The following is a 14,027-nucleotide window of genomic DNA, read 5'->3' on the forward strand; positions in this document are numbered from 1 at the left end:
TTTTGACTGTGTGGAGATCGGTCCGGTCCCCCTAACCCCCAACTTGTTCGGGGGCAACTGTAATCGTTAGCTTGTTAAACCTATTCTCTTTCTTAACACTGTTACACTGTTAGCCACTGTTATGGCTACAAGGGGCAAAGGAGGCTGAGGGGAATGAGGATATCTATACCAAAAGGAACTTTAATTTGATCAAAAGAATTTCCTATGACTTCAACCTGGCAGTCTTAGACTGAAGAAGACATTTATAGGAGATATGTTACTGCCAACATTTTAAAATCATTTTCTGAGTTGTGAGCCCCAAATTTGTAATGACAGTCATCAACATTACCACTCCTTATGGAATATTGAATACTCACTATTAGGCAGCCATCTGCCTACACACCTTGCATGCATTATCTCATTTACTCCTCAGGAGAACCCTATAACGTAGGTATTATTATCCCCATTTTACAGATGAAAGATTAGGACTCAGGGATTAAATACTTTTCTTTAGATCATGTAGTTAGCAAGTTGTAAAGCCCATATTTAAACCCAGGTTCGTCTAACGCAAGTTCATGTTCTGAAATACTGTCCTACACTTCCAAGACTTAGAACTTTCCATCAGGGTGGACTTAAAGTATAATCTTTCCTATTTATAATTAATTTAACCCTTTATTGCTCCAAATATCATACCTGCCGGTTTTGCTCAATGCAAATTTCTCTTTCTGGAAACTGCAAGTTTGGGGCTCGATTTAATTTCCTCCATGAAGAACAGGCAAGCTTGAGGAACAACTCTTATACAATTAAACATTACTACTCTGAGTTCACCTAATTGGAGAAAATAGCTAAGAAAATGTAAGGATGTTTATAACATTTATAGACCTATAATCAGCCTTTCATCCACAGACAGGTGCCATCTATGGAGCAAAGCCATGATGTTGATAGAGTACCTCCCAAGCTTTTAAAAGCCCTTATCACAATATCATTGTTGGAGTCACGTGGACAGAAATGGGCTCACCATAGAGCAAATCACCATAAAGAATACTGCAAAGGGTCTCTGTGTTCTGGTCCCTGGTTCCTACTGTAATTTATAGAAATAACTTGATAACTAGATTAGCTGTTAGGTGCCTTCCTGTGATCATATAAGAAGGTAAACATTCTTTTCTCCTCTCTTGGCAAGTTCTTATGATTGCTTCAAACAGCAACTAAACAAACACATTAGTTAATTACTCTCAGTAAGGACAGCTCAATTATGCCAAAACCAAATTTAATGTTTTTATCAGCTAATCTTTTAAAAACCATGACAGTAGATCAAATCAGTTTCTTCATGGGGTGCATTTTAATTCAGTCTCCTTCTAGAAAGTGCGTAGCATAGAGTCTTGCTGAAAACTTTCAAGAGCTCTCTGAAGCCCAACTCCAGGCAGACAAAATTATCTGTGTGAGATATCATTTTGTCACTTCCACGTCAGAATCTAACCTGACAGAAAACTCTCCTTTCAACCAATAACAGAGACTGCTCCTTAGTGATTTCAGTCTTGAACCATTTGCTCTTCAGTTATTGTGAAAAACTGGGCTGATACATTTGATATTTAAAAAGCATTATTGGTAGGGTTGCGGGCATGAGTGACAGAGAGGGATTACAAGGGAGTACAAAGAAACTTTTCTGGTGATGGACATGTTTACCGTCTTCATTATGATGATGGTTTCACAAGTGTATACATGTGTCAGACTCATCAAATTGTATACTTTAAGTGTATGCAATTTGTTGTATATAAATTGTAGCTCAGTAAAGCTGGGAAAAAAATAAAAAGCATTGTTTAGGTCAGGTATTCCCAGATGTGAGTAATCGTCAGCCTGGCCTGAAAACTTATTTAAAACCTCAGTAGAATTGAGACCTTGGAATCAGTATTTGAAAACCCCTCACATGGTTTCATTAACCAGCTTTGTAAAACTGCTATTAAGGGCGTTTAAATGTGTTACACAGATTGCTTTATGTAAAAACACATACAACCTAATTTATGGAGTTTAGCCCTAGCAAAAAGTTCGATCTGGTGAATTGGCATGCTTCCTTTTTTTAATATGGCAGCTGTGTAACTCATCTCTGTTCTTTTTTTCCTTGGGCACTGGGATGCTCAGAGGTAAGTTGCACTTATGCTTAAGGTAGGAGCTTTTCTTAGCCTGGGGTTTCTATATTATCCCCATCCTAATTACATTGTACTTATTCTTTACCGTCAGTTTAAGGATTTTATTGTACTTAAGTTTTCTGTTTTTATTTTTATCTATTTCAGATTCTTTTTAAAAGTAGGTCATGTTACAAATAATAAACAAGATTTAGAGCAGGAATAGATAGCACCTATTCAGAAGGTTCAGAGGATGAAATCATTACCTTTTTTATGTCATTTGGCTATGCTGCTATACCAGAGGCCTGGCATATTGGACTGATATTATGCCTGCAGAATTATTATATGATTGTGATAATGACGAGGCATTTACAGACTTTAAAATGAGATTTCATCAAAACACATAAGTGCAATTTCTGGTAATGATACAGCATATTCTTTCTCATAGAAATATGGGTAAAGCTTGACAATTAAAAACGTTTCCAGTGTTTATTGTATACCTGATGTGTAAATGTACATAATTGACACATGTCTGTTCTAAAAGTGTTTAATGAGTGCTCTAAAGATTGACAGAATTTTGCAACATGAAATGAATTAGAAATGTGTGAAGAAAATAAGACAAAGCATGAGGGGTCTGGTTGGCACAAAAAAGTCATTATAGTCTTGCTAGAGATGGGCCAAAATTTTAACTTTCTAGCATGAAAAGGAAATTTCTCTGCTCAAATAAGAAGTACCTGTGATAATAAATCTAGAAAGATTTCTGTTTCCTATAGGATATTTGAAGGAGATCATCTTGTCTTTTGATGGGTACAATTACCATCATGCGATACTGGTAAATTATAATGCAGTTCAGATTTTTACACGAACTGGTTAAGATGAGTTTAAGAAATTTTCCAGTCCATTAAAAAAATAGGTCGCCATTTCCTCTCCCTGTTAGCCATCAGAACAAGCATTGTGAGGTAGAAGAAATCTCCTTTGGTGAGACAAAGTCAAAGGGAATCTATTTTTTATATTGAGGATGACACACACCAAATCTTTGTCTTCTTGTCTGGTATAGCTAGGTCTGCTGCTAGCCTATGGGGTGCCTTTTTACCAATTAGGACAAAGCCCCCCCCCCCCCGGGCAAATCTAGCATTGAGGTCTGTATTTCCACCCACTATCCCTGCTCCCATTACCAGCCCCCCTGCTGCCCTCCTGTCTTATCCCAGGGCACTTTCATGCAGTGCACATTTTTTTAACTACTTGAATTTTTCACAGTGCTTACTAAACTTTATTATGTTTTAGAGTCACCCAAGAGCTTCTCAAAAATGCAGATTTCTGGATACCACAACCTCCAATTCTGATATAGTGAACTAGGGGTTGAAACCCAGGAGGTTGTATTACAGCAAACAGCAGAGGTGATTCAAATTTGAGAAAAGCTGGCTGAGGAGTAAATAGTACAGGTTTAAAAATCATACTCATAGGGTTTCAGATCATTATTTTAAGTTGTGTAATCTTGGGAAAACTAATCTCTCTTTGCCTCAGTTCCTTTGATTATAAAATGACAAACATTCTTCCAGCACAGGGTTATTTTAAGGATCAAGAGAGATTAAATGTCCTACCAGAGTACCTGGAGGGTAGTAAGCACTTAAAAACGCTGGCTACTGTTATCACGATATACTTCTTTTTTAAAAATAAATTTATTTATTTTATTTATTTATTTTTGGCTACGTTGGGTCTTCGTTGCTGTGTGCAGGTTTTCTCTAGTTGCAGCAAGCATGGGCTACTCTTCATTGCAGTGCACAGGCTTCTCATTGCAGTGGCTTCTCTTGTTGTGGACCAGGGGCTCTAGGTGCGTGGGCTTCAGTAGTTGTGGCACACGGGCTCAGTAGTTGTGGCTCGCAGGCTCTAGAGTGCAGGCTCAGTAGTTGTGGTGCATGGGCTTAGTTGCTCTGCGGCATGTGGGATCTTCCAGGACCAGGGCTTGAACCCGTGTCCCCAGCATTGGCAGGCAGATTCTTAACCACTGCGCCACCAGGGAAGTCCACAATATACTTTCAAAGCTCAACTCAGGGTAAGTCCTACCCTTAGGAAAGTATTTTTAAGGGAACCCACAGACAGCACTTACTCTTGTTTTATGATATTTGTACGCATCCCTCCTCAGGGCTTAAAAGTGTTTCTACACAACCCCAAGCAAATCTCTTGCTTACTTCTTTGAAGTCCTCAGATACAAAGTAATCATCCTTTTTTGTTTGTTTGTTTGTTTGTTGCTTATTGCCTACATCCTCATCACCATCCTGATTTTAATACATACTATTCAGATCTCATCAGGCCATTTATCTAGTTTGCCAAATGCTGAAAACAGTGATTCTTTTTGTAAAAGTTTCTCTTTAGTCCCACCATTATGGAATTATGGAAAACTGCATTCTAAGTCTACACCCCTTTGGAAATAATTTTTGCTAACCCATGTGAAATCTGCCTGGTAAAATTGCAGGAAGCTGAGGCGGAGGTGGGGTGTTCCCTTCAATTATGGCACTAAAGTCCCAGTTTGAAAGAGCCAGATTTTAATTATATCACAAGGACAATTTAGAGATTATCTCAGTAAATCCTATGACTGAATGATGGACTTAAGCATTACTCTGCAGAGAAATAAGTTTTTCCTATAGGGGAGGAAAAACTGTTTTTCCTTCTACCCCTCTTAGGTTCATTGCCCTGGGCCCTGTAAATTAGATTGACAAAAGACTGATTAACAAGAGAAAAACAGAGCAGTTTATTAACATGTGCACTGTGCATACACATGAGAGCACTCAGTGATGAGCAACTCAAAGAGGTGGTTAGAACTTGGGCTTATGCCATCTTTTTTTTTAAAAAAAGAAGGTAAGTGCTGAGTTAATAAAGTTTGTTTTTCCTCTGGTGCCATCTCTGGGCTATTAGGGTATAGAGTTGTCTCCAGTGATTAACTTCTGTCCTTCCAGGAAGAGAAAGGAGGAGAACTATCTTTACAAATTTATGTCCTGCTTTTAGGCAAATAGGGAAAGTGTGAAGAGCTCTCTTTGAAGCTGCTTCTTCTCAGTTGCCTTCAGTTCAAAATAATCCTTATGCCAAAGTGGCATATTCTGTACCCTTCATTCCCATCGAAGGAGACTGTGGGGCATCTTAGAACCGTATGAAATGGAAACAGACACTAGTTATTTTTAAAGAAACCATGTACACTTTTATATAATATTTTTACCTCAAAGAAGGCTTTTGAAGCGATTACAAATTCAACATGGCTAACTCAAGTGAATGATGTTGTTTTGTCATTTGAAACATTAAAATCAAATTTTGCCCCAAGGGCTTTTTTGAGTGTGGAATGCTAAGCAGTTTCTAAATAAAACAAATATCTGGGTCCACCATTTTCCAGTTATTATTTTCTCTCCTCCTTTCACTGACATTCTTTTTTAGTAAATGTTCTTCAAACTGTGTTTCAGAAAATATGTATAATGGTTCCAACCACCTTCATCTGTGGCTATTTTCCTGGCTCAGTTGTACAATACGGTAGTGCCCCCTTCTCTGCAGATGGGGGATATGTTCCAAGACCCCCAGTGGATGGATGCTTCAAACCATGAATAGTACCGAACCCTATATATACTATGATTTTTCCTATACATACATACCTGTGACAAACTTTAATTTATAAATTAGGCACAGTAAGAGGATATGTGAATTGCCAGGATCACTACTCTTGTGCTTTGGGGTCAATATTAAGTAAAATAAGGGTGACTTGAACACAAGCACTGCAATATCATGACGGTGGATCTGATAACCATGACAGCTACTACGTGACTAACAGACAGGATACGCTGGACAAAGGGATGATTCACATCCTGGGTAGGACGGAGCAGACGACAACAGATTCCATCATGATGCTCAAAATGGCACACAATTTAAAACTGATGAATTGTTTACTTCTGGAATTTTCCGTTTAATATTTTCAGACCTCAGTTGACTCGAGGTAACTGAAACCACGGAAAGCAAAACCACAGATAAGGGGAGGGACTACTGTATTGTGGTAAAGGATTCAGCTTCAACAATAGTGACTGGAGAAGAAAGGTAAAAGAAGATGCTCACTGAAGCATTTTACTAGAAAATTAGCTGTAAAACACGTTAGTATAGAAATCACATGCAAATTCATTAAAATAGTGTTAAAAATTCAAGTCCCCCTCTGCCAACCGCCCCCTTTTTTTAAACCATTTTAACCGCATATAAGTATATAGTCTGTGGTATTAAGTACATTCACATTATTGTACACTCTCACCCTTTGATGAAGAATCTAGTTCATCTTTGTACAAATCAATTCTGCAGGAGTAGAACAATCCAAGAAAGAAGGGGAGGGGAGGAGAGGGGAAAGAAAAGTAAGAAGGAAGGTAGGTAGGAATAAAGGTAAGAAGGAAGGGAGGGAGGAAAGTCACGCCGAGAAGCTTTCACCTTCCCTTGCACATGTAGGTAGAGGGTCTGACAGCAGTGAGCTCTCGTAGCTGGAAAAAGAACCATGGCAGTGCTGCAGGTGGGATTTCAAAGACTGGAAAATATGACTAGAGCTGTATTGTGCCCTATTTTTGGACCCAGGCCTCTGCTTTTTCACATTCAAGGCTTGAAGTCTGTTGAAATTTTGCATGGCTAAGAAGGCTGCAATTGGGATGGTTTCCCCTTCGCCAGTAGCAAGCCATTACTTAGCACCATCTATGTGCAGGATAAACAGGCAATGACAAAGTCAAGGGTCTTACAGAAGCAAAGGATACGCACATTAATATATATCACAAATTAATGGTAGCACAAGTTTTGAAGATGTGTTGCTATAGGAATTCATAAAAAGGAGTAACTTCTGCAAGCTAGGATGATTTTTGCTTAATTGTTACAGTGACTCTGCATTCACTTAGTTCAAATTTTAACTGAAATCAAATGTCAATAAAAATCTCACTTTATGTGCAGGATTTGAAATGATATTATGCACAAAAAAGGGCAAGGATTACGTAATTTCAAAGCCAGTCTGCAAAACCGTTTTTATTAATGCTACGTGATGGCTGCATTACAGGTAGAAGAGACATATCCAACATTCTTTGTCAGTCTCCTGGGAAAATAGGTCTTGAATTATGAGAGCTGTGGTTAGTGAGAGCGCCTCAGGAATACACTCCGCTGTTAAATGCACTGCCCTTGTACTCTAAAGCCTCTGATGTTCTTGAGGGCAATTGGACTGACTATTCCGCATTGTTTTGGTGGAAGCATTGCTACTCTAGCATAATGGAACAGACTTTCCTGTGGCTGAAATGGAAATATCTTGCAAAATGTAAACCTCTTGTATGAAAGCTAAATTCCCAGGATCTCTCTCTAGTGGCCAAAGGTGACAGATCATGGCTTGTGGAATGTATCTCATCTTCACTTCCCGTGAATGAATGAGACCAATGTTGGAATTGCAAATAGAAGCCCCACATTGATAAGATTGAGATATATTGCTAAGACTTTGCAAAATATATCAAGAAAGTGGTCAGTGGTTTAAAATGATGGCTAACCCTACCCAGAAGCATGGGAAAATGCATTAAATCCAACCATTCACTAGTCTGTTCATTATTAAAAACCTTCACAGGGTGAAACTGAGTCGACCTGAAGACTACACCATAGGTCTTTCTGTCTAAATTCAAACAGTGACTTTAACTGACTATTTTTGTAAATTAAGATCATCTGGCAGGTACATGAAAAAATGCTCAACATCACTAATCATCAGGGAAATGCAAATCAAAACCGCAATGAGATATAACCTCATACCTGTCAGAATGGCTATTATCAAAAAGACAAAAATAGTGTTGGTGAAGATGTGGAGAAAAGGGAACCTCTGTGCACTGTTGCGGGGAATGTAAATTGGTGCAGCCACTATGGAAACAGTATGAAGCTTCCTCAAAAAATTAAAATTAGAACTACCATATGATCCAACAATTTCACTTCTGGGTATTTATCTGAAGAAAATGAAGACACTAATTTGAAAAGATATATGTACCCACATGTTTATTGCAGCATTACTTACAATAGTCAAGACATGACAACAACCTATGTCCAACAATGGATGGATGGCTAAAGAAAATGTGATTTTACATATAAATTATATATTATATATATAATGGAATATTATTCAACCATAAAAAAAGAACAAAATCTTGCCATTTGTGACAACATGGATGGACCTTGAGGGTATTATGCTAAGTGAAATAAGTCAGACAGAGAAAGACAAATGTCATATGATTTCACTTATATGTGTCATATGGTTTTACTTACACGTGGAATCACATATAAATATATAAATACATTTAAACAACAACAAACAACTGGGCTTATAGATACAGAGATTGGATTGGTGGTTGCCAGAAATGGAGAGTTGGAGAAGTGGGCAGAATGGGTGAAAGGGGTAAAAAACAAAACAAAACATCATTTGGGTTTGGATTTATTTGACAGTGCCAACCCGAAAGCAATTTTTAGACTGATTCAGCAGACATTAAAAGATGTGTGGGAAAGTGGAATCTGTTAAGCAACTTAGAATGGAGGAAAATAATAGTGTAAGAGATTGCTATACTTTTGACATTTTACATTTAAATCACATTATAAATAATATGCATCGATTACTTGATTCAAGAACTCAGAACTTTTCATAATGGATTTGAAGCACAAAGTACAGTATTTATAGTCAGCGTGAAGTCTTTGCTTTCAATGATGGTTATGACCTTTGGGCCAGAAAGCAAGTTGAGCTCCGCGCTGTGAAGAGTTATGTCATGCCAAGGCAGCTGACCACTCTTTCTTTCCTATCCTCCACTGTCTTGCAGACCAGATGATGTGCTCCTGCATCGCACGCATGATGAGATTGTCCTCCTGCATTGCTTCCTCTGGCCCCTGGTGACATTTGTGGTGGGCGTTCTCATTGTGGTCCTGACCATCTGTGCCAAGAGCCTGGCAGTCAAGGCAGAAGCCATGAAGAAGCGCAAGTTCTCTTAAAGGGGAGTCGGCTTATGGGAAGCAAAGCACAGAAGCTGCACTCACCTGCACACATCTACCTGCAGAGCCTGCTTCCTGGCGCAGGAGATGGAAGGGGCTGTGAGAGGTCTCTGAGAGGCTCCCCCTCAATGATAGCAGAAACAGGCACAACCGGAAGGCTTGGAACCTCATAGATTGTTTTCCATGTGTTGTAGCGATGGCTAAAGGGTCAAGCTGTAAGGAGTATCTGTTTCAGAAAATCCAATAGAAGTTAATTTTCTTCGGGAAGTAACAGTATATAATTGTACAGTGTAGAATACAAACCACTATGATTTATGCTACTTAAAAATATTAAAAGAGAGTTGTCTGTGTTCTTTTCTATTTTCTTTTTTATGCTTAGAACACCAGGGTTTTAAAAAAGGGTCTTACGGGTTTCATTTGATTTTGCTGGATTAAACTTTTACTTGGAGACAGGAATTCCTGCACAAGTCTTGACCTCACAATGTAATCCCCAGTTTCCACTATTAAAGAGTACCTTTTGACTCCTGCTTGAAAAAGGAAAACTGCACTGTTAACGCAGACTCCAGTCACTCCTGTGACTCTTCAGCAAGGAACCCTCAAAGATTGGGAAAACATTCTCCCCACTCGCCTTTGTTTTTCACCAGGTTATTTCTTAAGAGAGGGAGATGATTCTGAACAAGGCCTGTCCTAGCTCTAAGAGGACTGTGCCTCTTTGTTCATCTGTTCAGGTTATTTTTGATGGATTTTATCTCTGTGCAGTAGAATGTACACGATGTGAAGGACACTTTTCAGCTTAGTTAAATGCTATTTTCATTTCTTTTTTCTTTTAGGTCAGAAAAAAAATAGTCAAAATCAGCTAAACATTTTATTATATTTTCTTTGTCCTTCCTTGGATGTTTTCAGTATTAAAACGAAAATATTGCTGCAGTTGTTTCATTTGCTTGGACACACCTGGAGATGCAAGCCAGCTCACATCACTCTGCTGATGAGCTCTCTGTGCCTTTATCAAAAGTTCACTGAGGAGACCATACTTCTTTGCATCTGTTCATAAACTCAGATTGCAAATATCAATCACAGGTCTCAGTGAATATCAAACCTACCCTATTTATTTACCATGTGGAATCAAACCTTTGTTTCGATGAGATGTACATTTTTGGTCAAGGAAAAACTGACAACATAATCTCTCTTTTGGCTTTCTTCTAATATCCTTCAGACATGCTTCTATTAGAATAAAGGCAAACTGGAACTTAAGGGCAAGCTTCCCTCAGTTATTTGTGCAGCATTCTAAGAAAGATACGTATTAGTGGAATGATGATTTCCTGACTTTAATCCACATACCAATGTTTTCTTAATTCTAGAACGCAAGTAATTGAGTGAGCCATTGTCTTCTGTGGAAGACTAGGGTGTTGGGTGATATTTTTATTCCAGTTCAAGTGTTACAGATTTCACTGTGAAAAAGGCCTTGAACACACTATTTATGACATCCTTTGAGGCAGCTACAGTGCCTTGACTTCAATCCCAGTTTTCTGTTGCAGCATCCCTGTTGTCTTAGCAACACAGTGAACCATTCTGAAGCACAGAGTAACACGAAACTGGGAATCAGAGAAAGTCACCTTTGCATCACATTGTGAGAGATAAAGTCTACTTTATCCATTTTTATCTTAACCCAATAATCTGTGATTAAGTGATTACAGGGAGTAGATAAAAATAGTGCATCAACATTTGTGTTGGTAAAAAGGGAAGGTGATATATATTGATGAGTTTTTATTTACCAGTTTTTTACTCATCCATTTATATTAACTAAATGCTTCCATTTAGGCTCAAAGAGTATACCTGATTATATTCTGTAGGCTGATTTTTTGGAAAGAAGGAGAAGCATGCTGAATGACTGAGGTCACGTATAGTTTTAAGGTCTTCCTTGCTTGTAGCCAGTTAAATTTGAGGTTCTTTGCTATACTTACCATTAAAGATAGAATTTGAAGGAACAAGAAGGCATTTTTAAGATCCTAGATGGTAAAGAAGTTTAACTTCTTAATATTTTAATTTTCTTTTTTATATAAGCAAGGAAATGGTATAAGCTGCTAGAACAGAAACCCCAAAATATGATGACTCATGTAAGATAGGAGTTGATTTCTTTCTTATAGAGCAATCCAGAGGTAGTTGAGAAGTCCAGGACAGGGAGGGTAGCCTCTGTTTCATAAGGTAACCAAGGGATCCAGAATCTGTCTACCTTGTTGTCCTCTCATTACCAAATGTGTTATTCTTCCCATAGTCAAAGCTGGCTCAAAGAAGCACAGCCAATTTGTAGCCTGTGAAAAGAGAGGAGTTTGGGAGCTAGCTATTTCCTTTTAAGGAAGCTCCACCCATCACTGTACTCAGAGCCCATTCGTCAATACTGACTACATAACTATACCTGGCTTCAAGGACTGCTGGAACATGTTATCTCCAGCTAGATGGACATGTGTCCTACTAAAACTCCGGGGAAAAAAAAAAAGAGAGAGTGAATACTACAGTAAAAGACAGGAATGATGAGCAGCTGTCCATGGCCGGTGCCATGATGAACATCTGAGCAGGGATGACAAAGATCTCTTGCCCTGGCAGGATATACAGTCCTTGGTAAGACTTTGCTCTCTGGGAAGAACTCCCTTGACCACTGCCTTCTGTGGCCTCTAATTGACTTCCAGGAAATTCTTGCTCTTCAGATTACGTAGCCACGTACGAAACTTTTGGGAGGCGTCACAGGTTTTGCAGGCCCCTGCCTGCTGGTGGAGATTTGTAGACCTAGATTTCTTTAGAGACTGAACAAATGTAGATTTTTATAGTTTATAGGATTGTTGTTTAATTGACTGTTGTACGGAGTCTGGCTCCATTTTCGATGTTTGACTGATAACAACTTTTCCTTTCTGCTCCCCATTCCCTTTCCCCTTCTGTTCCACATCTGGGCAAGCTGATTAGAGAGCCTGGGTACCCCCTGCTTTGGACTGGCTGGGAAGTTCAAACCACACAAGCCCTGGCCTGCTCGCAGGAAACCTCTCCCTGCCCCACACCCTAAGAATAATAAAAGCCAAGCGAGTCAAGTCATTTTTGGATCTACTCGGGAACTGCCCCACTCTCCCAGAAAGTGTCATTCATTATGTGAATAATAAACCTTTTCATACCCTCTTGATGTGTGTGTGGTTATTAGTCTCAACACCCAAACCAAATTTTGGGTAACGGGGTCCATCTGGCCTCTGAGGGGTGCTTACAACATTGGTGATAAAATTTCATCAAAACATGGTTTTTGGTCTTTTTGCTTTCAGTTTTGTTAGTTCAGATGAAAGTATTCACAGCCAAAGGGCTACTCTCATTATATCTGCAGTTCTTAAGGTAGCAGCATCTTATTTACTGTGTCTGTGCTTGGCCCTTATCTCCAGCCCTTAATCGAGTGGCAGCCACTTTGAAGCCTTCTAGAAAAGTGGGTTTAAGTAAGAATGCAGTGTCCTTTAGCTGGTCTTTTCTGCTCAACTGACTTCCGTTGTCCAGCCAGTAGTACTTAATGGAGACTTTTGAGAAAAAGTGCATAATAATCTGCTGTTTGGAGTGTAGAAGCCGTAGGGCTACAGGGTATAGGCCCAGCTCTTGTAACAAAGCTGAGTTACCTAGTTGTAACTAGTTTTTCTTGTTTCACTATTTTTCACGGTTCCTTACTATAAAAAACATCATAGCTCTGCTTTTTTCTAACTACTTTCCCCATAGCTACATGTCTGCCTTTCAAGTTGCTAGTGCCAGTTTTACCTAATGGTTAGTCAAAGCATAACAAGGGTCTCTAGTTTTCCATCTTGCAGTATCTGTTTCCTTGCTGCCTGGCAACAATGCAAAGCCACATATTTTAGACTTTTGTTATGATGGGGATATAATTTACATTGTCTTTTTCTGAATGGTCTCATCTGATGATCTCAGCTGGTGATTCCCAGATCTATTATCTCCTGCCCTTACCTGTTTTGAGCTCTGAATGTATTTGCAATAGCTCGGATGCATTCTTTTTTTTTTTTTTTTTAACATCTTTATTGGAGCATAATTGCCTCACAATGGTGTGCTAGTTTCTGCTCTACAACAAAGTGAATCAGTTATACATATACATATGTTCCCATATCTCTTCGCTCTTGCGTCTCCCTCCCTCCCACCCTCCCTATCCCACCCCTCCAGGCGGTCACAAAGCACCGAGCTGATCTCCCTGTGCTATGCGGCTACTTCCCACCAGCCATCCATTTTACGTTTGGTAGTGTATACATGTCCATGCCACCCTCCCACTCCGTCACAGCTCACCGTTTCCCCTCTCTACATCCCCAAGTCCATGCTCTAGCAGGTCTGTGTCTTCACTCCCGTCTGATGCATTTTTCGGTCTCTTTCTCAAGTGTAGTGATGGGCAGACAATGCAATGACAATAAGTAATGGGACAAAATATTACCAAACAACATGGATAAGGAACTGTTTACCTGGCTCAGATAATTTGTCCTTTTGGAAAATTACTGAAATATATCAATCCATTATAACAACATTTTCCTAATATCTCAACATTCCTGATACATGCTGTGCAGTTCAGAGGTACTGTACTCTCCATGGTCCTGTCCCATGGCTTGGGCCTCTCCTTTCAGCATATTTGTAAATCTGGTTCTTATTCATCAGGTCTGAGCTTAAATATTAACTTTTCCTGGAAGCCTTCACTAAATCCTATACAAGTAGATTTCTCCTGTCATCCTCTTCCTCTTCATCCTTCTTTCTTTCTTCCTTTGTAGTACCTACTGCTGCTTATACTTACTTGTTTACTTGTCTATTATTTATCTCTCTCATTAGATGATAAGATCCATAAGAACAATGTTGATGGAATTTTTTCCCCACAACTGGCATAGTGCCTGACACATTAAGGTGCTAAATAAATGGATAAATTCTCCC

General features: G+C 39.1%; 1 protein-coding gene across 2 annotated transcripts in view; it reads left to right on the forward strand.

Moving 5' to 3' along the window:
• Positions 1-9,445, forward strand: part of KCNMB4 (potassium calcium-activated channel subfamily M regulatory beta subunit 4) — a 63,463-nt gene extending 54,018 nt beyond the window's left edge. The window contains exon 3 of one of the 2 annotated variants that reach the window (XM_089921014.1): positions 1-8,918. This exon is cut by the window's left edge and continues 26,850 nt beyond it. Coding sequence is in view for 1 of the 2 variants with exons in the window: in XM_022571541.3 (XP_022427249.1) it covers positions 8,927-9,095 (169 nt within the window). In the remaining variant the exon portion in view is untranslated. The other variant, XM_022571541.3, reaches the window with a different exon arrangement.
• Positions 9,446-14,027: the final 4,582 nt, after the last annotated feature.

The sequence above is a fragment of the Delphinapterus leucas genome, chromosome 11, assembly GCF_059928025.1.
Source record: "Delphinapterus leucas isolate spDelLeu-1000000601 "Yukka" chromosome 11, BTC_Dleu_Yukka2, whole genome shotgun sequence".
Classification (NCBI taxonomy): Eukaryota; Metazoa; Chordata; class Mammalia; order Artiodactyla; family Monodontidae; genus Delphinapterus; species Delphinapterus leucas.